The 24,387-nt window shown below is 43.3% G+C and overlaps 1 protein-coding gene across 2 annotated transcripts in view; it reads left to right on the top strand.

The window, feature by feature from the left end:
* Window positions 1–24,387, top strand: part of APBA1 (amyloid beta precursor protein binding family A member 1) — a 237,106-nt gene that overhangs the window by 143,309 nt on the left and 69,410 nt on the right. For both annotated transcript variants that reach the window (XM_027549431.1, XM_027549432.1), the window contains exon 2: window positions 5,748–7,007. In XM_027549431.1, coding sequence (XP_027405232.1) covers window positions 5,817–7,007 — 1,191 coding nt within the window. In that variant the 5' untranslated portion in view covers window positions 5,748–5,816. The remainder of the gene's footprint in view (window positions 1–5,747; window positions 7,008–24,387) is intronic.

The following is a 24,387-nucleotide window of genomic DNA, read 5'->3' as shown; positions in this document are numbered from 1 at the left end:
AACTTGAATTCCCTGACTCCTGCAGCCAAGATGCCACAGCACCTCCTTTTCATGTTACCTGGTCATGCCTGCAGAGGGGTCTGCCTTGCCTGTGTCTTCCAGGTCATCCAGCCTTTTTGTAGAAGGGGAGGGATTCTCTTCAACCAGCTGTAACTCCTCCCTTCTACTCTCCCAGCCTCCGGAGGCACATGGGTCATAATCAAGGACTCTGGCTAGGTAATGGCAGTCATCGCTTAAGCCTTAGTTCCTAGGACTTTACCAGCTGTGAAATCCAGAACCTGTAAGAACAGCAGCACTTACATGATTCACAAAGGTGATGCAGTGGTTGTTGTTTTAACTCTAGCTTCCTTCTGTAGCTTGGACCTGTTTCTGCTTTGCAGTCATCACCAGGTATTACAATTACTGAAGCTTGTCTGCCCCTGAAGGCTGGGACCATGGTTTAGAAACTTGCATCCCCCTCACCTTGTACAGTGCCTGCTATTGGATCAATGCCCTCAAATGCAGGCAAATGTTGAATCACTGGAGTTCTTTGGGCACGTAAAGCATCAAAAGAAGATAGAGAAGGTTGCAGGGGTGGATGAGGGCAGCAGAGATTCAAGATGGAAAGAAGAAATGAATTCTCAAAAGGCTAGGCATGCCAATGTCCAAAAGGCCCCTGATATTGAAAAGTGGGAAGATAATTATTTTCTTTTTAATCACTAACAATTTATTGACTACCTACTATGTTTCCTCTGTACTAGGCACTGGGGAATCAAAGATAAATGACCTGTGCGCTTTTCTCAAGGATTTCATATTTATAAAGAATTGCTACTCAGAACAACAGGTGTTATGATATTTAGATAGAGTTCAGTGAGGATGATGGGAAGGGTTAATCAGATTGTATTATTCCGCTGCTTAAACCTTCCCCAGTACCATGCCCATGGACTGTAGCCCACCAGGCTCCTCTGTCCATGGAATTCTCCAGGCAAGAATGCTAGAGTGGGTAGCAGTTCCCTTCTCTAGGGGATCTTCCTGACACAAGGATTGAACCTAGGTCAAACCCTGCATTGCAGGCAGATCCTTTACCGTCTGAGCCACCAGAGAAGCCCAGTAGCATGTCAGCGCACTTGAAATAGCTTTGCCGTGACATACCAGGCCCTGCCCTGCTGGCCCTTCCCATCTCTCCATCCTCACCTCCTACCACATCATCTGTTACTCAGTTCACAAACATTATTTCTGTCTTTGAACACTGCAAGTCCTTTCTCACCTCAAGGCCCTGCCCTTGAATCTTTACTTGGCTCTTTCTTTATCATTCAGGCCTCAGCTCCAAAATCACTTCCTCTGGCCACTATATAACCCTCTCTTCTCAGTCAGTTTCTCTGCCATTACCCTGTTTCATTTTCTTCATAAGACTTTTTGTTCTCTGATGTTATCTGATTTATTTATTAACATAATCATTGTCTCTTCCCCTTCTCCTTCCCCTTCACCCCCATGCATTAGAATGGGGGCTTCCCAAGAACAGAGCAGCCTTTCTGGCTTGGCCACTGCTCTGCCTTTATGCCCAGAATATTGCCTGGAGGCTGGCACATAATAGACACTCATTAGGTAGAAGTGACTTCCCCTTGCTTTGGGGAAGATAAGACAGATGCACCAGCAAAAAATTATAAATGAAAAAATATGCTAGGGTAGGGAAGGCAGCCAGGGCCAGTGTCAGGACTCTGGGTATTAGACTGCAGGATACAGATGAAGCATGAAGATGAGGCTGGAGGAGAGATGTGGCTTCATTTGTTTGATGAAGCATCAGGAGTAGGACTCCAGCACCCAGAGCCTAGAGCCAGAGAGTATGGGTCAGACACCAGTTCTGCCAGGTACATGACTGGGCAATCACCTAATACCACTTGCCTCCATTTCCTCATTTTTAAAAGAGCTGACAATAATCTCTATAAAGACAATAGGAGAGTACGTTCTTCATAGGCTAGTGGGAGGATGAAATAAGTCATTATGTGGAAAATGCCTAGTAGTGTCTGGTAGATAGCTAAGCACTTTCACCATGTACTACACAGAGGAGGGTCACTGAAGAGTTTAAGAAATAGGGTTATGGGATTCAGGTTTGTATTTAGAAAGATGAGCGGGTTAGCAGTGGTAAGGATGGATCAGAGGAGACTGAGAAATTAGTTAAGGAAATAATTTTGTAGACTAGAGGGACCAAGACAATGTAGCGGCACTGAGGATGATGCGAGAGTTATTAAGACAATGGACTTGGTCATCAGTTTGGGGAAGGAGGTGAGGGAAAGAGACAAGTCAATAATAATTCCTGGATTGGGAACTTGGTGGTGCCTTTCACCTGAACAGGAAACACGGGGGTGGGGGGGGTGCCAGGTTTGGGAGCTGGAATGGGGAAGGAGGTTGTGGAGGCATGTTTTGTTCAGCTGTGGCAGGTAGAGGTTGGGTGCCATGGGAACGCCAGGTGGAGCTACCCAGCCAGAAGGTCCCCCCACACCTTCCTGGATTGCAATATGCTGAAGTGCTTATTAGCTCTGTACTTATTGATACTTAATGCTAGTGCTTAATATTTAATGTTTATCTTTGCCTTTTAAGCAAATAGCATGAGAAATATCTTTGTCCATATCTGCATTTTTCCTTTGAGATTTCTGTAAGTAGAATTACTGGGGCAAATGTATATTACCTTTTGAAGATTTTAATTCATCTTGCCAAATTTCTTTTCAAAAGGTGGTACCAATATATAATCCTACAATAACCTGGGATTCTTAACAAAAAGAGAAAGAAAACAGCTTGAGTGAGGTTTTTTAAATAAGCAAATTTGCCAGTGTATAGGGAATAGTCCTCTCGTGTGCTACCAATGGACCTGACCACCAGTGTCAGCTCCATCTTTAAAAGTTGGTAGTTGCCTTTGTCCTAGGGAATCCCTCAAATTGATGCCTGTTATTAACATGCTGCTGCTAAGTCACTTCAGTCGTGTCCGACTCTGTGCGACCCCATAGACGGCAGCCCACCAGGCTCCCCCGTCCCTGGGATTCTCCAGGCACGAACACTGGAGTGGATTGCCATTTCCTTCTCCAATGCATGACAGTGAAAAGTGAAAGTGAAGTCGCTCAGTCATGTCCGACCCTCAGCGACCTCATGGACTGCAGCCTTCCAGGCTCCTCCATCCATGGGATTCTCCAGGCAAGAGTACTGGAGTGGGGCACCATTAACATGCTGCCAACACTATAACCCAAACTATATTCTTGAAACCAGGATGGTTCACTCTGTATGTGAACATTCCCCTGAAGCTGGGGAAGGGGTATAAGGACCATACACCCAGTGAAAGGAAAGCTTCAATGTATAAAAATTACCTTAGTTTAACATATTTTCCCCCAAAGAACTGTTTTTTGGTCACTTTCTTTACATGACTCAGTGTATGGACATGCACAGAAATCACATTGCCTGTGGATCAATCAGTGCTCTATAAGACAGCACTATTTCCTGGTCAGACACGATTTTAATCCAGAATAAACTAAAATCTCTTTTTGATACATATATCAATAGATTTTCATCAGGCTAGAAAAGAAAGTGCCATTTTCACTGAAAATGGAGTTTTGGTCAGTTCTGCACGTGGTTATTATGAATTGCTGGCCTGCTCATGTATTTTGGACAGTGGTCGTTGCATCTCTAACTGACTACACACAGCTGACACACTGCAGGGCAGTTGCCCTACCCAGGGAAGTATCTGGCGTGTTTCATATCCCTCCATTATGAATGCTTGCTTTGTGCTCAGCAGACTTAGATTTGAATGTGAGTGTGGTTCTTACCTGTTGTCTTTTCCAGAGAGTCCTTATGAAGGAAACTTGGGTAGACTGTTCTTGTCCATGCCTTGTATGGAACTGAATATTTGTTTTGTATATTTCATGCACCACTGGAGGCCATCTAACCTGGGTGCTGTCAGCACCAATATTTGCCTCCTCTGTTACGTGCATTAACCATCTGGTCTGAACAGAAACGCGTACTTAGAAAACTTTCTTATACCTTGTCCACAGTCACCGTTCTCAGGGGTTAAATAAGAGGAAGCCACAATTTTTCAAAGACGACTGGGTCTAATTTGTATGAAGTGGGATTCTTGTCAAGGAGGAAAGCATTACGGATTGATCATCTCTGCTAAACCATAATTGTTTTCTAGTGAGTGTTAGGGGTGGATCCATCAAAGAAGGGGGTAAAGATGGTAACTACTGCTTTAAGATGAACTTGGCAGCTCCAAAATGGCCTCCTTTACAACTGGGGCTATCACCGTGCTTGAAGGAAATTGCCATCGTTACGGTGGGAGCTGAGTAGAATATAATGCATCCTAATATTAGAGTCCATTAGATGTCCCTGGTCCTACTGGGGCTTTCTACTTTTACATTAAAGAGTTCATTTCCCAGTTTTGTCCATGTGTAAAATGAGCCCCCCAAAAGGACACTAAAGAAAGTTTACACACATTGAACCCATTTACAACTGCCTTAAAATCATGGGGATCCTGCCTGTTTTTGTTGTTCTTTACATCCCCTGCAATTATTTCCATACACTGTATGCAGATTATGCTATAAAGCTATTTTAGATAAGAAGAAACCAAAATACTGAATTTACCAAATACCAAAATACCAAATTTGATAGTGGTTGAAACCAAAGCCATCTTTGTAGTCACAAGTCCCTCTGGAAATAGGGAAAGAGACATACCCGTATTTTAAAGAAGTTAGCATGTTGTAAAGTATCAGCTATAATGCTAACTTACAGAATCAAAGAATTTTAGATCCAGGGTGTATGAGGGGAGCGAATATTAGAAATTAGCTAGTCAGTGTTTTAAGTGCAGTTGTCGGAAGGCTGGCCTCTAGGGAAAAGGTGTTTCCCAGTCAGACAAGTTGGGTAACCCCTGCATCCTGTATCTTCCTCCGCTTGCATATTCACAAGGAAAGTCAACTTAAGTCAGCATCTCCCAAACTTACTTGAGCAGGGAGCCTTTTTACTCTGCGTAATAGCTGTTAACATCCTGCTGCAGGAAATGAGTCCAGTCTCATGGTGGAGGTTCAGAAAATTAAACCACTTAAGGGTAGGTGACACAGCCAGTAATGCCAGGATGAGAACCCATTGATGGCTGAAGCCTCCCTCAGAATGGCTGCATAATTATACTGACAGCAGTGGATTCAAAACATCCCAAGGCTTTTTTTCCTCCTCCTCCCTGGCCCCGCAGCATGCAGGATCCTAGATCCCCCACCAAGGATTGAACCCTTTCCCCCTGCAGTGAAAGCTCGGAGTCCTAACCACAGGATCACCAGGAAAGTCCTTTTTTCCCTTGAAATTTATTTTTAAAATCGTTTCTAAAGTGTCTAGGATCCTAGTTTAATTTAGAGAGATTTATCTCTTAGCAGATGGAAAATGTGTCAATTGGCTCATTCAATGTGGTAGTACTCTCTATTCATATGCATCAGAAACAGAACCTGAATAGTAAGCACGGTGGGGAACTTAAAGGCTCAGAAGGCTGTCGGTCTTAGGGGTGGGGAAGAGAGAAAGCCAGTAAGCAATGAAACAAGGAGACATGTAATTACAAATTACGACACGTGCTACGAAGATGATGAACTATGTGCTGTCAGTTTGAGCTTAAATTTGCAATCACTTTTTAATTGACCGCGATTCAGACGAGATCAATAACAGCTGTTTTTATGATTATCTTGGTACTCGGCTTCTCCCTACAGTCTGAACCACGTAATAGCCCCTCCCCCTTCTTGTTTTTCCAGCCGGGTGGAGCAAAATGAGAGCGCAGTGAGCCGGCCCAGCCTCTCTCCCAGCCGTCCCCGACGCCCACCATGAACCACTTGGAGGGGGCAGCGGAGGTGGAGGTGACGGACGAGGCGGCAGGCGGGGAGGTGAACGAGTCGGTGGAGGCCGACCTGGAGCACCCCGAAGTGGAGGAGGAGCAGCAGCAGCAGCAGCACTATGCGGGTCGCCCCCGGCGCCGCCGCGCCGTCGAGGACCCTCGCGCCCAGCCTGGGCAGCAGCAGCAGCAGCAGGAAGAAGATGAGCATGGGGAGTGCCTGGCGCGCTCGGCTAGCACAGAGAGCGGCTTCCACAACCACACGGACACGGCCGAGGGCGACGTGATCGCCGCGGCCCGCGACGGCTACGACGCCGAGCGCACTCAGGACCCCGACGACGAGAGCGCCTACGCTGTGCAGTACCGGCCCGAGGCCGAGGAGTACACGGAGCAGGCAGAGGCTGAGCACGCCGAGGCCACGCACCGCCGCGCGCTGCCCAACCACCTGCACTTCCACTCGCTGGAGCACGAGGAGGCCATGAACGCGGCCTACTCGGGCTATGTCTACACGCACCGGCTTTTCCACCGCGGCGAGGACGAGCCCTACGCCGAGCCCTACGCCGACTACGGGGGCCTCCAGGAGCACGTGTACGAGGAGATTGGGGACGCGCCCGAGCTGGACGCGCGCGACGGTCTGCGGCTGTACGAGCAGGAGCGCGACGAGGCGGCCGCCTACCGCCAGGAGGCTCTGGGCGCGCGGCTGCACCACTATGACGAGCGCTCCGACGGGGAGTCCGACAGCCCGGAGAAGGAGGCCGAGTTCGCGCCCTACCCCCGCATGGACAGCTACGAGCAGGAGGAGGACATCGACCAGATCGTGGCCGAGGTCAAGCAGAGCATGAGTTCGCAAAGCCTCGACAAGGCGGCCGAGGACATGCCCGAGGCCGAGCAGGACCTGGAGCGCGCCCCCACCCCGGGCGGGGGCCGCCCCGACAGCCCCGGGCTGCAAGCGCCGGCGGGGCCGCAGCGGGCCGCCGGCGAGGCGGTGCAGCGGTACAGCAAGGAGAAGAGGGATGCTATCTCCCTGGCCATCAAGGACATCAAGGAGGCCATCGAGGAGGTGAAAACCAGGACCATCCGTTCGCCTTACACCCCCGACGAGCCCAAAGAGCCCATCTGGGTCATGCGCCAGGACATTAGTCCCACCAGGGATTGTGACGACCAGAGGCCGGTGGATGGCGATGTAAGTGTGTGCGGGTTTGGGCTCGCTCAGCTCCACGAGCGGCCAGGAGGGGAGACGGGCCCTGGGTGGCGTCATTTGTCATTAGAAATGACTTGATGACAGAAATGATCTCTGGGCATGCTCAGAAACAGCTTGCGCTTAACAGCCGGTGAGCGAAAACTAGGTGGGAAGGAGTTAAGTGTTGAGAGATTGCGATAAATCAGTGGTTCTCAAACTGTCACTGGAGCACGTGTTCAGAACCTGGTTTCTAGACGCACCTCTTTCCATCCCCTAGTTTCACACTTAGACTTGGGGCAGGGCCTGCGAATTTGTATTTTTTAACGTTAAATAAAAAACAAGTCTGGATTGAGGAAGGAGAGACTTCATTGGAAAGTTACTGTTGTAACAGGAACTCTTGGAGTAGAACTGTGGGATCTGCAAGGGTCTCTAGGGTTAGGCAAAAGGGGATTCTTTCGTAGGTAGGAGTAAGCAAGGCCTGAAGGGACAAGATGTGAAGAAGTGGGATGAAGCATGGCTTGAACGTACTGCCCTTGATAGTGTTTTAATCTGAGAACAGCCTTTTCCTAGGAGGGGCTGCTGAGGAGGGGCGGTAAACTGGCGAAAGTCCAGGTACCTGGAAGAAGGTGAGAAGCTTAATCAAAGGTTGGTTAATAAGCATTCCGTTTTGACTAATCAGCTCAGCTAATCATTTCTCAGGCAAAGAATGGGAATTTGAGGGGTCTGTGTCTGGCCTTGTCATAGGTAAACAAAGGGGCACCTGTGAGTTACTCAAGTCCTATGGGAAAGAGGTTCTTTGCATAAGTCATATTCACAAACGAAATGGGAGGATTGGGGGGTCTTTAACCTTTGCTGTTTTCTGGGATCTCAGGGCTCATGTTAAGTTCAGCGTCGTCACTTATAAGTTCCTAGGTGATACTGATGGCTGCTGGTCCCAGGACCACAATTTGAAAACCACTGTCTTAAATCAACCCCTTATAGGTTTAAGATGAATAGTGGCCTTTTTAGAGGAAATCAAGGAAATTCTTCCAGGCCCTTTCTAGCCAAGGGGTGTTTACAGTTTGTTTGCCTTTTTTTTTTTTTCCCCTTCTCTGTGACTTACAAGAAGGGCTTAATTTTCATTTCTGGTGGTACCAGAGAGGGAGCTTCTCACCTCACAAAGACATGCTTTTGAATGGAAGTATACTTTCTTGTGAAGAGCTACAGAAAGCTGTTGCTGCCTCGTCGGCCTTTCACTTTCCATTTTTGAAATATCCAAGAAATTTGATAACTCGGCAAGCTTGGGTGTCACAGTCTACTCAGAAATAAATCAAGAAGGCTAACCTTTGCCCCCACTACCTGACTCTAAAGATTCTCTTTCTCCTCCAACTCTCACTTTTCCATTCTCTTGAATAATTTTTAAGCACTTTCATTTAAAATGGGAGCTTGGAGTAAAAGAAGGGTCAAGAGGTTAAATGTGGTTTCATTTAATTCTGCATTTTATGATTGCACCTATCTATTTCTGAGTATACCTTTTGGAGTGAGAAACCATTATTGGAAGCTGTTTGTTCATTTCACTTATAGGTAAAAGGCTGTGCAGGTCAGAGATGTCATTTGCCTCCTCTTTTAGTAACAGTCAGCATGGGCTGTTAACTGATTAAATCACAGGCACCTTTAAATCATGGGCTTCCCTGGTGGCTCAGATGGTAAAGAATGTGCCTGCCATGCATGAGACCCAGGTTTGATTCCCAGATCAGGAATATCCCCACTCTGGTGTTCTTGCCTGGAGAATTCCATGGACATAGGACTCCATAGGGTTGCAAAGAGGCGGACTCGACTGAGCAACTAACACTAAAGTGAAATTTCAACAACGGCTGTTAGCTGATTCAATCACTTTTAAGGCAGGGTTGGAACAGGCTGGAAAAGGATCTGCATCCTCCCCAGCCAGGGGGCGGCGTTGGGTGAGTTCAGCCTCCTCGATATCTCCCCTCTGTAGTCCAGGCTTCACATTCAAACAGTTTAAAATAGGTGTGCTCCTATGCAGGATTCTGAGTGACCTCCAGTCTCTAACAGGTTTCTCCTGGCTTGGAGGGATGGAGTGCAGCTAGCATTTTTGCAAATGTAGTAGAAATGGAGCAGGCTTTTAAAAGTAGGGAGCTGGCAGGAAACCAGGTTCTAAATCCTTTTAGAAACTTGGAAAGCTGTTGGAAAAAAGCCACAGGAGCATTTGGTACAGATGCTGGCCTCTTCCTTCAGCTTTCTCACCTGTACCAGCTCCATGAAACGACCTGCTTCACCACCTGGTCCCTGCAACCTGATGATGAACCCACCACACAGCCTCCACTAGGGCTGGGGGGCTTGCTTTTATCCATTTGAACTAATAAAACAACCCTCTTACAAGTTGTTTCATTCAGAAGGTAGAATTGATTTTAGAATAGTTGGTGATGCTTTAGAATCCCATCTCGTCAGAAATTCAACTTAACACTAATAAATTGGTGAATAGGGCTTTCTGAGTTATTAATAGTTAATACAAAGCAAACCCAAAACCCTGTACCTTAAAGTAATCCACCAGTTGTCTTTAAACCGTCTGAATTTGTGCGTTGCATTTCATCTGTCATGCCATAGGAAAGCCCTTCATTTGCTACCTCTTTGATGATATTATGGGGGAAAATACAAGTGTATACATTCTGTTAGTTTCCACCTCAGCATCAAAAAATATTTACTGAGTGTTCATTTCATGTATACTGTTGTAGAAAATGGAAAAACACTATTAAAAGCACTGTGGTCTGAAGTCTTTCTGGAAGGTACTTGTTAAAAATGGCATTACTACCTTTTCTTTCCAAACCAGAATACCTTAGGTGGGGTCCAGTGACCTGTTCTTTGGGTTTGTTTTCCTTGCTTTGTTTTGTTCTGTAAATTTTCCCTATGATTCTTGAGTGTGTTTAAAAAAAAAAAAACAACCACTGATGTAAAAGACAAGTATCATGTGTGTAGTTTTTCCATGTAAGCCCCTATGGATTAGAGACCTAGCTAAATCTCATATTAACATGGGTGTGATTTCCTGGAATGGTCTCTCCCACTCTGGTTATGGTCAACAGGCCTGGGGAAGGGGCGCTGGAATTCTTGTTACAGAAGCAGTGCATTTTCAAAATAGCATCATCAGAAACCATAGTGATGCAAATAGACAGAAATAAAAACCACCTGTACTACTACCTGCCAGAGATACCTGCTGATAGCTAAATTTGTTCTTCACACTACTTTTAATTCTCTCGGAACTTTAGCATTTTCCTCTTACTTGGAGGAAACTGACATCTGCTTGCTACTGAATCCTACAAAATGCAAAAATAGAACTGCTCATTAGCAAGGACTTACTGAATACAGACTAGATGCTCAGCAGTGAGTGGAAATTCTGAAAAAAAGTACTTTATAAATGCTTTGCTTCTAGTAAAGTCTCTTTTCCAGGTATGTGTTTGAGAACTACCTTCCAGTCCCCTTCTTGAAAATATTGTTAATGAATGACTAGTTCTGAAAGTCCCACAGTCTACCCATCTCTCTCTTTTAAAAAAAAATTATTTTTAATTACAGTATAATTGCTTTACAATGTTGTGTTAGTTTCTGCTTTACAACGAAGTGAATCAGTTATGCTACTGCTGCTAAGTCACTTCAGTCGTGTCCGACTCTGTGCCACCCCAGAGATGGCAGCAGCCCACCGGGCTCCCCCATCCCTGGGATTCTCCAGGCAAGAGCACTGGAGTGGGTTGCCATTTCCTTCTCCAATGCATGAAAGTGAAAAGTGAAAGTGAAGTCGCTCGGTCGTGTCCGACTCTTTGCGACCCCATGGACTGCAGCCTTCCAGGCTCCTCCATCCATGGGATTTTCCAGGCAAGAGTACTGGAGTGGGGTGCCATTGCCTTCTCCGAAATCAGCTATACGTATAGCTATATCCCTTCCTCTTAAGCCTCCCTCCCACCCTCACCCCCTCCCAACTCTTCTAGGTCATCACAGAGCACCGAGCTGAGCCCTTCTCTCTTTAGGCAGGAGATTCACTCTGAGTAAAGAACAGAATCGTGGTAGAATCAGAGACATGGATAGGAGCAAGCACACATCATAAATGGGAGCGTTTTGGCTACTTGGAATAGTGTGTTGTGTGGCTTGAATTGGTGTTTATCTCTACTTGCTCTTTAAGCTACGCTAAAGTGACAGTAAAAATAGTAAAAATATATAAACCCATAAGTGCCAGGAGACAGGAAATGGCAGCAGGTGAGAACAAAATTTTGGAACACCAAAGTGGTGGTTGGCTGTGGTAGACATTTGTGCCCCCAACCCTGTATTGCCGGTTGTTCTCTGCGTTCTAGCCCAGGGAGGACTGTCCTGCCCCTCCTGATCCCCGCAGAGTGAGACGCGGCAGTGGCATGGGCGCACTGCAGCGTGATGCTGCTTCTACGTGGGAGCAGCTCAGAGCACCGTCTTCTGCCGAAGCCTCAGGCAGAAGTGCTGGTGTCACAGGATGATAGAGCCTCTGTCCACCTGGGTGACTGATGAGCAGGGCTCCCTGCTGCCCCCGCAAACATGTAGTGTGAGAGAGGACTCAGTGTTCGTTGCTTTAAACCTTGGGGGTTTGGGGTGGTTCATTGCCACAGCATAGCCTCATAGCCTGGTGGGTTCTCACAATACACTGATAAGGTTCCTGTGTTCCCTACTCTGCCTAGTGTCTGTGAGGATTTGTATTGTAGGCCCCTTAAAAGGCTAAGGAATGAAACACTGGATATCTCAGATGGCAGGAGTATGGCTGAAAAAGAAGAGAGGATTGTTCGGAGTTGTGTCATGGGAGAAATTAGACTCCAAATCTGTTCTCCAGCCCATGCCACCAGATTACCATTCCTCCCTCGCCTCCACAGAAGGTGGGAGGCTTACTGGAAAGAAATCGTGGACCAGAGAAAAGCTGGAACTGGGGACACTAGCCACGGCAGAAAGTGGGTGTTAGGGGTGCCTTATGGAACACAGGGCCACTAATCATTGGGCCTGAGAAGGTCTTGCAGTTCTTAGCGATCAGGCTTAGAATTTACCCTCTCCCACCCACTAGCCAGAGATTAGAATATTCCTCTCTGAGGAAACAAAAAGGCCCAAGAATAGACACCTTCAGTTACTAATGTTTGGGTGCTTTCCTGCAAAACTCTGGGTCCCCACCTGATCACCCCACAGTGCAGTTTACTGCCACTTATGGATCTTCCAGTAGGCTTTTTGGGGACCCTCTTATATATGAGTGGATATCCAAGGATCGCTGGACATTTAAAGAACATCTCTAACATGAAAGACACACAAAAAGCAAATGGAAAGGAACTTGGAGAAATAAAGGCAGTGCTTAGAGCAGGGAAAAACTATAAAACATTCACTAACACTCTCAAAGAAGATCAGTTCAGTTCAGTCACTCAGTCGTGTCCACCTCTCTGCGACACCATGGACTGCAGCATGCCAGGCCTCCCTGTCCATCACTAACTCCCAGAGTTGACTCAAACTCATGTCCATTGAGTCGGTGATGCCATCCAACCATCTCATCCTCTGTCATCCCCTTCTCCTCCCGCCTTCAGTCTTTCCCAGCATCAGGGTCTTTTCCAATGAGTCAGTTCTTCGCATCAGGTGGCCAAAGTTTTGGATTTTCAGCTTGAACATTCAGGACTGATTTCCTTTAGGATGGACTGGTTGGATCTCCTTGCAGTCCAAGGGACTCTCAAGAGTCTTCTCCAATACCACAGTTCAAAAACATCAATTTTTAAGCGCTCAGCTTTCTTTATAATCCAACTCTTACATCCGTACATGACTATTGGAAAAACCATAGCCTTGACTGGATGGACCTTTGTCAGCAAAGTAATGTCTCTGTTTTTTAATATGCTGTCTAGGTTGGTCATAACTTTTCTTCCAAGGAGTAAGCATCTTTTTATTTCATGGCTGCAGTCACCATCTGCAGTGATTTTGGAGCCCCCAAAATAGTCTGTCACTGTTTCCACTGTTTCCCCATCTATTTGCCATGAAGTGATGGGACCAGATAAGAAGATGGGGAGCCATAAATTAAAATAGGATGCCATTTTAAAAGAGAACATTCCAAACAAAATTTAATTTAAAAAAATGGCAGAAATTTTTAAAATCCTTCAGTGGGATGATTAGAAGACAAAGTAGAAAAAAATCTTCAAAAAAGTAGAATAGTTAAGTCACTAGATGGAAAGAATTAGGAACATAGATAAAATGGAGAAATTATGAAAAGCTATGTCCTCAAGGCAAAGGACATGACAGTTTCCTGATTGGAAAATTCTACTAGGTACCTAGAACAATAAAAGACCTACAGAAATTTCAAAACAGAGGAGAAGGAGGATATCTGCCAGGCTTTCAGAGAGGGAGAAACAGGTTACAAATGATTAGGAATCACAACAATGGTATACGCTTCAAAAGCAACACTGGAAACTGGGAGGCCGACACCCAGTGTCAAGTGTGAAGGTGGAGTAAGACTTTTTCAGTTACGCAGAACCCCAGAACATTTACCTCCCTGGCACCTTTTCTCAGGAAGCTGTTCAAGAATTGCTCCCTCCAAAATGGGAGTGTAAATCAAACTCAAGAAAGAAGATGGGACTGGGAAACAGAATCTCACACAGGAAAGAGACCAGGCATTGCCTGTGATGATAGGGGAGGAGATGGTAGGTGTGTAGAAAGACAAGGTCTTTCTGCAGCAGCCAGGCCAGCTCAGGGTGGACTGGAGTTTGAAGGGCTCCACGTGGGAGGTTTCCAGAAAACACGGAAATGAGAGATTTCCTAATATTTTAAAAATATTTTAAATCTATATTTCACTAGGACTTTTTATCTTTGAAGGATATGCTACTTTAAATTTTTTTTTATTTTATATTGGAGTACAGTTGATTAACAGTGTTGCTTATTTTCAGGTGTATGGCAAAGTGGTTCAGTTATACAAATACATGTATCTATTGTTTCTGAAATTCTTTTCCCGTTTAGGTTATTGCAGAATATTGAACAGAGATCCCTGTGCTATACAGTAGATCCTTGTCAGTCCCAAACTCCCAATTTACTCTTTCCCTGAACCTTCCCCACACCCTACCTACCCTGGTAACTGTAAGTTAGTTTTCTAAGTCTATGATTCTGGTTCTGTTTTGTAAATAAGCTCAAATAACCATTTGTATCATTTTTTTAAGATTCTGCTTATAAGTGATATCAAATGATACTTATCTTTCTCTGTCTGATTTCACCTAGTGTGACAATCTCCAGGCCCATCCATGTTGCTTCATGGCATTATTTCATTTTTTTTAATGGTTGAGTAATATTCCATTATATTATGGAATGGTTGAGTAATATTCCATTATATATGTATACACACACACACACCACATCCACTTTATCCATCCGTCTGTCCATGGACATTTAGGTTGTTTCCATGTCCTGGCTATTGTAAACAGTGCTGCAATGAAAAATGGGGTGCATATCCGTTCAAACCATGGTTCTCTCCAGAGATATGCCTAGGAATGGAATTGCTGAGTCATATGATAGTTCTGTTTTTCATTTTTTAAAGAATCTCCATACTGTTCTCCATTAGAGGCTGTGCCAGTTCATACTCCCATCTGTAGGAGGGTTCCTTTTTCTCCACACCCTCTCTAGCATTTATTATTTATAGACTTTTTGATGATGGACATTCTGACCAATCTGAGGTGATATCTCACTGCAGTTTTGATTTGCATTTCTCTAATAATTAGCAATGTTGAGCATCTTTTTATATGCCTCATGGCCATCTGTATGTCTTTGGAGAAATGTGTATTTAGATCTTCTGCTCATTTTTTGATTGGTTGTTTGGCTTTTTGATATTAAGCTTCATGAGCCCTTTGTAAATTTTGGCGATGAATCCCTGGTCAGTTAACATCCTTTGCAAATATTTTCTCCCATTCTGTGGGTTGTCTTTTCATTTTGTTTATGATTTCTTTTGCTGTGCAAAATCTTTTGAGGTTAATTAGGTCTCATTTGTTTATTTTTGTTACTATTTCTATTACTCTAGTAAATGGATCAAATAAGATATTGTTGCAATTTATCTCAGAGTGTTATGCCTATGTTTTCCTCTAAGAGTTTATACTGTCCCATCTTACATTTAGATCTTTAATCCATTTTAAGTTTATTTTTGTGTATGGTGTTAAAGAATGTCTAATTTTTCATGTAGCTGTCTGATTTTTCCATCACCATTTATTGAAGAGACTGTCGTTTCTCCATTGTGTATTCTTGCCTCCTTTGTCATAGATTGGCTATAGGTGAGTGGGTTATTTCTGCACTTGCTGTCCTGTTCCGTTCATCTATATTTCTGTCACTATGATACTGTTTTTTGATGACTGTAGCTTTGTAGTATAGTCTGATGTCAAGGTACCTGACTCCTCCAGCTTCCATTTTTCTTTCTCAAGATTGCTTTGATTATTCTAGATCTTTTGTGTCTCCATACAAATTTAAAGTTTTTTTGTTCTAGTTCTGGAAGAATGCTGTTGGTAATTTGAAAGGACTTGCATTGAATCTGTAGATTGCCTTGGGTGGTATAGTCATTTTGATAATATTGATTCTTCTAATCTAGGAACAGGGTATATCTGTCCATCTATTTGTGTCATCTTCAATTTCTTTCATCAGCGCCTTACAGTTCTCAGACTACATGTCTTTTGTCTCCTTAGGTAGGTTTTTATTCATAGAAATTTTATTATTATTGTTGCAATGGTAAATAGGATTGTTTGCATAATTTCTCTTTCTGATCTTTCATTGTCATATAGAAATGCAAGAGATTTCCATGAATTAATTTTTTATCTTGCAACTTTACCAAATTCATTGATGAGTTCTAGTAGTTTTCTGGTAGCATCTTTGGATTTTATATGTATAGTATCACATCATCTGCAAATAGTGACAGTTTTACTCCTTTTCCAAATTACATTCCTTTTATTTCTTTTTCTTCTCCGCTCTGGTTAAGACTTCCAAAACTATGTTGAATAAAGTGTAAGAGTGGGCATCCATGCCTTGTTCTTGATCTTAGAGGAAATGCTTTTAGCTTTTCACCATTGAGTGTGATATCAGCTGTAGGTTTCTCATATATGGCTTATGTTGAGGTGTTAGTGACTGAACAACATGTTAAGGTGCTTTCTAGAGAGTTTTTATTGTAAGTGGGTGATGAATTTTGTCAAAAGCTTTTTTCTGTGTCTATTGAAATGATCATATGGTTTTTATTTTTCAGTTTGTTGGTGTAGTGTATCACACTGAATGATTTGCAGATATTGAAATATCCTTGCATCCATGGGATAAATCCCACTTGATCATGGTGTATGATCCCTTTAATCATACACCGTGTCTGTTTATGTGTCTCTGTTCATCAGTGATATTGACCTGTAATTTTCTTTTTTTGTGGTATCTTTGTCTGGTTTTGTGGTATCTTTGTCCTGGTTTTATCAGGGTGATAGTGACCTTATAGAATGGGTTTGGAAATGTTCCTTCCTCTGCAGTTTTTTGGAATAGTTTCAGAAGATAGGTGTTACATCTTCTCTAAATGTTTAATAGAATTTGCCTGTGAAGCCATCCGGTCCTGGACTTTTGTTTAAGTTTGTTTTTTTTTTTTAAATCACAGTTTCAGTTTAGTACTTGTGATTGATGTTCGTATTTTCTATTTCTTCCTGGTTCAGTCTTAGAAGATTGTACCTTTCTAAGAATTTGTCCATTTCTTCTAAGTTGTCTATATTATTGGCACATAGTTGCTTTCAGTAGTTTCTTATGGTCGTTTGCATTTCAGTGTTGTCCATTGTAACTTCTCCCTTTTTCATTTCTAATTTTATTGATTTGCACCCTCTCCCTTTTTTTCTTGGTGAGTCTGGCTAAAAGGTTTATCTATTTCATTTATCTTTTCAAAGAATCAATTTTAGTTTCATTGCTTTTTTTTCTATTGTTTTCTTTGTCTCTATTTTTGCTGTGATCTTTATGATTTCTTTCCTTCTAACTTTGGGTTTTGTTTGTTCTTTCTCTAGTTGCTTTAGGTAATAAGGTTAGGTTGTTTATTTGAGAGTTTTCTTGTTCCATGAGGTAATCTTGTATTGCTATAAACTTCCCTCTTAGAACTGCTTTTGCTGTGTGTCCCATAGGTTTTGGATCATCATGTTTTTGTTTTCATTTGTCTCTATGGATTTTTTTGTTATTTCTTCTTCAATTTCTTCAGTGATCCGTTGGTTGTTTAGTAGCATATTATTTAGCCTCCTTGTGTTTGTGCTTGTGTTTTTTACAGTCTTTTTCTTGTAGTTGATTTATTTTGTAGCATTATAGTGGGAAAACATGATTGATACGATCTCAGTTTCCTAAAATTTACCAGCACTTATTTTATGGTCCAGCTTGTGGTCAGTTGTGGAACATGTTCCATGTGCGCTTGAAATGTGTATCCTGCTGCTTTGGGATGGAATGCTGTATAAATATCAATTAAGTTCATCTGGTCTAATGTATCTTTTAAGGCCTGTGTTTCCTTATTGATTTTCTGTCTGGATGATCTGTCCATTGATGAAAGTGAGGTGTTAAAGTCACCTACTACTATTGTATTACTGTTGGTGTCTCTTTATGGCTGTTAGTGTTTGCCTTACATATTGAGGTGCTGTTGCACTGGGTACGTGTATATTTACAATTGTTGTATCTTCTTCTTGGCTTGATCCTTGATCATTATTTGTGTCCTTTGTCTCTCTAAACTTTCTTTAAAGTCTATTTTGTCTGAGTATTGCTCCTCCAGTTTTCTTTTGATTTCCATTTGCATTGACTACCTTTTTCCATATCCTTAGTTTCAGCCTGTATGTTTCTCTAGACTGTAAGTGAGTTTTTTATAGACAACATATGTATGAGTCTTGTTTTTGTATCCACTCAGTCAGTCTGTGTCTTTTGGTTGGAACATTTAAAGTAATTTTCAATATATATGTTCTTTTTTTTCTTTTATGATTATTATTTTATATTCTCAAGGTATAATTGACATAAAACATAATGATGTGTATATATTTGTACATATTGTGAAATGATCACCACAATAAGTCCAGATAACATCTGTCATCATACAGAGTTACAGAAATTTTTCTTGGGACGAGAACTTTTACAACCTGTTCCCTCAGCAACTTCCAAATACGCAACACAGTATTATTAATAATTATTAATTAATAATTAGGGCTCAGTGGCAAAGAATCCACCTGTTAATGCAGGAGACACAGGAGACGTGGGTTCAATCTCTGGGTTGGGAAGATTCCCTGGAGAAGGAAATGGCAATCCACTCCAGTATTCTTGCCTGGAAAATTCTGTGGACCGAGGAGCCTGGCGGGCTGCAGTCCATGGAGTCACAAAAGAGTTGGATACCATTGAGCAACTAACACTTCACTTCACTTCATACCATCAGTATAGAGACATTATGATGTGAAAAAAATGTGCACTTTAAAATCAAAATAGAAAATACACGCCCAGATCACTCATCTTGCCAAAAATACTCATCCTATTCATAGACCTTCAGGGCCTCTTTTAATGTTGTTTTATTCTGTTGTTGCTTCTTTCTCTTATTTCCCTCCCTGGTAGTTTTTTGGCCTGAGGTGACCCAGCCCACAGGTCTAAGGGCTTTATGGTGGGGTTAATGGCGACCTCCAAGAGAGTTTATGCCAAGGGGGGCCTTTCCAGAGTGCTGCAGCCAGTGCCCCCGTCCCTTGGTAAGCCGCTGCCAACCCACACCTCCAGAGGAGACTCTTGAACACCAGCAGGTGGTTTTGGCTCAGTCTCCTGTGGGGTCACTGCTCCTTTCCTCAGGTGCACCCAAGGTTCTGTTTGTGCCCTCCAGGACTGGAGGCTGTGTTTCCCCCAGTCCTGTGGAAGTCTTGTAATCAAATCCCACTGGCCTTCAAGGTCAGATTCCCTGGGGATTCCCAGTCTGTCTGTCAGATCCCCAGGCTGGGAGGCCTGACATGGGTTTAGAACCTTCGCAACAGCAGGAAAGCTTCTTTGGTATTATTGTTACCCAGTTTATGGGTCACCCACTGGGTGAGTATGGAATTTTATTTTATCATGATTGTGCCCCTCCTATTGTCTTGCTATGGCTTCTTCTTTGTCTTTGGAAATGGGGTATCTTCTTTGGGTAGGTTCCAGCATCCTCCTGTTGACGATTGTTCAATAGCTTATTGTGATTTTGGTGCTCTCACAGCAGGAGATGACCACACAGATTCTACTCTGCCATCTTGAACTGGAAGCTTGGTATCTATGTTCTTACTGCCATTTTGTTGATTGTTTTCGATTTACTTGTGTAGGTCTTTTTTTTCTGTTGTGATTTGATTACTAACTTTAGTGTTGTATTAGGGTTCCTTTAACTTTTGTGTGTGTGTGTATCCGTTGTAGATATTTGGCTTGCAATTACCATGAGGTTCAGTCATGTCCCACTCTTTGGGACCCCATGGACTGTAGCCTACCAGTCTCCTCTGTCCTGGGAATTCTCCTGGCAAGAATATACTGGAGTGGGTTGCCATCCCCTTCTCCAGGGGATTTTCCCAATCCAGGGATCAAACCTGACTCTCCTGCATTGCAGGCAGATTCTTTACCATCGGAGCCACCCTTTTAATATAGAAGTCTATACATAAATAAGATTGTTTTAAGTTGTAGGAGTTTTAATTTCAAATGCATTTCTGATATCCTGCATTTGTACCCTCCCTCCTCTTCTCACAATTGCTAGTTTTGATATTGTGATAGTCAGTCGCTCAGTCATGTCCAACTCTTTGTGACCCCATGGACTGCAGCAACCAGGCTTCTCTGTCCTTCATTATCTCCCAGAGACTGCTCAAACTCATGTCCATTGAGTTGATGATACCATTCAGCCATCTCATCCTCTGTCTCACCCTTATCCCCATGCCCTCAATCTTTCCCAGAATCACGGTCTTTTCCACTGAGTTGGCTCTTCGCCTGAGGTAGCCAAAGTATTGGAGCTTCAGCATCAGTCCTTGCAATGAATATTCAGGACTGATTTCCTTTAAGACTGACTGGTGTGATGTCCTTGCAGCCCGAGGTACTCTCAAGAGTCTTCTCCAGCACCACAATTTGAAAGCATCAGTTCTTCAGTGCTCAGCCTTCTTTAAATTCCAACTCTCCCATCCGTACATGACTACTGGAAAAACCATAGTTTTGCCTGTATGGACCTTTGTCTGGAAAGTGATGTCTGTATGTTTTAATATGCTCTCTAGGTCTTTCATAGCTTTTCTTCCAAGGAGCAAGCGCCTTTTAATTTCATGGCTGCAGTCACCATCTGCAGTGATTTTGGAGCCCAAGAAAATAAAGTCTGTCATTGTTTCCATTTTTTTTCCACATCATTTGCCATGAAGTGATGAAACCAGATGCATGGTCTTAGTTTTTGAATGTTGAGTTTTAAGCCAACTTCTTCAGTGTCCTCTTTCACCTTCATCAAGAGGGTCCTCTTTCACCTTTTCACCTTTATCTTTAGTTCCTCTTTTCTTTCTGCCGTTAGGATGGTTTCATCTGTGTATTGGAGGTTATCACTATTTCTCCCAGCAATCTTGATTCCAGCTTGTGATTCATCCAGCCTGGCATTTCACTGCATAGAAGTTAAATAAGCAGGATGGCAATATACAGCCTTGACATTCTCCTTTCCCAATTTTGAACCAGTCCATTGTTCCATGTCCAGTTCTAACTGTTGCTTCTTGACCTGCATACAGGTTTCTCAGGAGGCAGATGAGGTGGTCTAGTATTCCCATCTCTTTTAAGAATTTTCCACAGTTTGTTGTGATCCACAGAGTCAAAGGCTTTAGGAATGAAGCAGTAGAAGATATTTTCCTGGAATTCTCTTGCTTTTTCTGTGATCCAGTGAATGTTGGCAGTTTGATCTCTGGTTCCTCTGCCTTTTCTAAATCCAGCTTGAACATTTCAGAAATTCTCAGTTCACATACTGTTGAAGCCTGACTTGAAGGATTTTGAGCATTACCTTGCTAGCATGTGAAATGAGCACAGTTGTGCAGTAGTTTGAACATTCTTTGGCATTGCCTTTCTTTGGGATTAGAATGAAAACACTTTTTCCAGTCCTGTGGCCACTGCTGAGTTTTCCAAATTTCCTGGCGTATTGAGTGCAGGACTTTAACAGCATCATCTTTTAGGATGTGAAATAGCTCAGCTGGAACTCCGTCACCTCCACTAGCTTTGCTGTAGTAATGCTTCCTGAGGCCCACTTGACTTTACACCCTAGGATGTCTGGCTCTAGGTGGGTGACAGCACCATGGTGGTTGTCAGGGTATTTATATGTAGGTTATTTCCTACCTTTACTGTATGTTTGCCTTTACCAGTGAGCTTTTCCATTCATAATATTCTTGTTTCTAGTTGTGATCTTTTCTGCTTAGAGAAGTTTCTTTAGCATTTGTTGCAAAGCTGATCTGTTGTTAGTGCTGCAATGTCTTAGTTTTGCTTATCTGTAAAACCTTGATTTCTCTGTCAAGACTGAGTCAGAGCTTCTGCTGATACATCAGCTGATGACATTATGGGGGTTCCCTTGTATGTTATTTGTTCCTTTTGTCTTGTTACTCTTACATTTTTCCTTTGATTTTGTCATTTTGATTACTGTGTGTCTTGGTGTGTTCCTCCTTGGATTTATCCTGCCTGGGACTCTGTGCTTCCTCTACTCAGGTGACTGTTTCCTTTCCCATGGGAAAATTCTCAGCTATTATCTCTTGAAATATTTTCTTAAGCCTTTCCTCTCTCTGTTCTCCTCTGGGACCCCTGCAATGTGAATGTTCTTGCATTTAATGTTCTCCCAGAGCTCTCTAAGACTGTCCTCATTTCTTTATCCTGTTACATGATTTTCACCATTCTGCCTTCAAGCTTACTTATCCATTCTTTTGCCTCCGTTATTCTGCTATTGATTCCCTCTGTTTTTACTTTCAGTTGCTGTATTGTTCACCACTGTTCTTTAGTTCTTCCAGGTCTTTGTTAAACATCGCATGTAACTTCTCAGTGTGCGCCTCCATTCTTTTTCTGAGATTTTGAATTGTCTTTACTGTCATGTCTCTGATTTATTTTTCAGGTAGATTGCCTGTTTCCATTTCATTTAGTTGTTCTTCTAGGACTTTATTTTGTTCTTTCATCCTGAAGATATTCCTCTGCTCTCTCACTTCATTTGACTTTCTGTGATTACGGTTTTCATTCTGCAGGCTCTAGGGTTGTAGTTCTTACTTCCGCTGTCTGCCCCCTGGTGGATGAGGCTGTCTAAGACACTTGTGCAGGCTTGCTGGTGGGAGGGACTGGTTCCTGCCCTCTGGCGGTTGGAACTGGGTTTGTCCCTCTGGTGGGCAAGGCTCTGTCAAAGAGTGTGTTTAGTGGGCAGCTATGCTGTCGTCTGTGGGATCACACAGAGTCGGACACGACTGAAGCGACTTAGCAGCAGCAGCAGCAGCAGCATGTGCTCAGGATGGCTTTTAGCAGCCTGTCTGCTGTGGGAAGAGCTGTATTGCCAGCCTGTTGGTTGTTTAGCCTGAGGTATCCCAGCACTGGAGCTACAGGCAGTTGGGTGGACCCAGGTGTTGGTGAGAAAATAGCGACTTTCAGGAGAGCTCCTGCTAGTGAATATTCCACAGAACTGCTGCCACCAGTGTCTTTGTCTGCAGTGAGCTGCAGCCACCCCCTGCCTGTGCAGGAGACCCTCCAGTACTAGCAGGTAGGTCTGGCCCAGTGTCTTATGAGGTCACTGCTTTTTTTCCCTAGTTCCTGGTGTGCACAAGACCTTGTGTGCCTTCCAAGAGTGGAGTTTGTTTCCCTGAGTCCCTTGAAATTCCTGCGATCAAGCTAGATTCTCTGGGGGCTCCTCCTCCCATTGCCGGACTCCCAGGCTGGGAAGCCTGTTGTGGAGTTCAGAACTTTCATTCCTGTGGGAGAGCTTTTGTGGTACAATTATTTTCCAGTTTGTGGGTCATCCACTCATCGGATATGGGATTTGATTTTATCATAACTGTGCCCCTCCTACCGTCTCACTGTGGCATCCGCCTTTAGAAGTGTGGGGTATCTTTTATTGGTACCTTTGAGCATTTTCTGTTGATGGTTTTTCAGCAGTTAGTTGTGATTTTGATGTTTTCCTAAGAAGAGATGAGCTCATGTCCTTTTACTCCCCCATCTTCTCTCTGTCCTGGGTTTCCTAATACATTTGTACTGAGAGGAATCTTAGATTGCCTCTGAGTTTGGCATAAGTTATTGTTCAGAACATAGACAACTAAGCAAATGGAAAAACAATTCAGCTACTTACCTCACTAAAAGCATTCGTTATGCAAGAAATGCAATAATACATTGTGTGTGTCTCAGAGAAGAGCATGTGCATAGTCTTCAGAATGCAAACACCCAATATTGATTAACCAAAAACAGTATCATTGAGTAGATGAGGGAAGGTATAGTATAAAGGAGATAACTCCTAGTCTTTTATAGTAGAAGCCAAGAAATAATATCTGCAATTGAAAAATGAAGGTGAAAGTGTTATTCATTCAGTTGTGTCTGACTCTTTGTGACCCCTTGGACTGTAGCCCACCAGGCTCCTCTGTCCATGGAATTCTCCAGGCAAGAATACAGGACTGGGTTGCCATTCTCTTCTGCGGGGGATCTTCCTGACCCAGGGATCAAACCCAGGCCTCCTGCATTGCAGACAGATTCTTTACCAGGAGAGCCCTGGGAAATAATGTAAGCAGTTGAAAATCAAGGTGAGGCAGTGTAAACACAATCTTTACGCCTGTGGAAGCAAATACAGGGAGAAATGCTGAAAGGAAACCATGGAGCGCGGAGGAATACGGAAAAGGACTTCGGTTTTTGCTGTAAACCTTATAGTACCATTTGACTTTCAAAACTATGTTTCTCTATTTCTTTGCTTTATGTTTTAAAAATAAGAGCTGGAATCATTATGCAGAGATCAGTCACTGTATAAAGGGGTTATTTCCACATTACTGTCCACTTTCTTGAAAAAAAAAAAATAAAGGCAAACATTTCTGTATATTATGTGCACAATTTGTAGAAAATGACTGCTGTATTACCTCTGTTGTATGATGAGCTAAGTGTTCTGAGTTTTTCATTTTAATTTCCTGCTGTGTTTGTGTATGCACTGAGCACACACGCTTACATTTTGCTTATATTACACGCATAAGAGTAAAGAGGTAAAAAGTAGGTCAAGGAGTGGGCTGTACTACTTCAGGTGAAGAACCCTAATTGGGAAGTGGATTTGCATCTTGACAGTAAAAACCCTGATGAGTTCAGGATCTGTGGGTTTGATAATGGGCTTAGAGTGTGGAAACTGCTGAACACATGTGGGAAGGATGGCAGCCAGAATATGAATAGCTGCAGTGAGAATGATGTTTGCTGAGGTCAAAGTGGA

The sequence above is a fragment of the Bos indicus x Bos taurus genome, chromosome 8 (genome assembly GCF_003369695.1).
Source record: "Bos indicus x Bos taurus breed Angus x Brahman F1 hybrid chromosome 8, Bos_hybrid_MaternalHap_v2.0, whole genome shotgun sequence".
Classification (NCBI taxonomy): domain Eukaryota; kingdom Metazoa; phylum Chordata; class Mammalia; order Artiodactyla; family Bovidae; genus Bos; species Bos indicus x Bos taurus.
The sequence above is the reverse complement of the archived record's forward strand: the minus strand, read 5'-3'. Positions and strand labels throughout refer to the sequence as shown.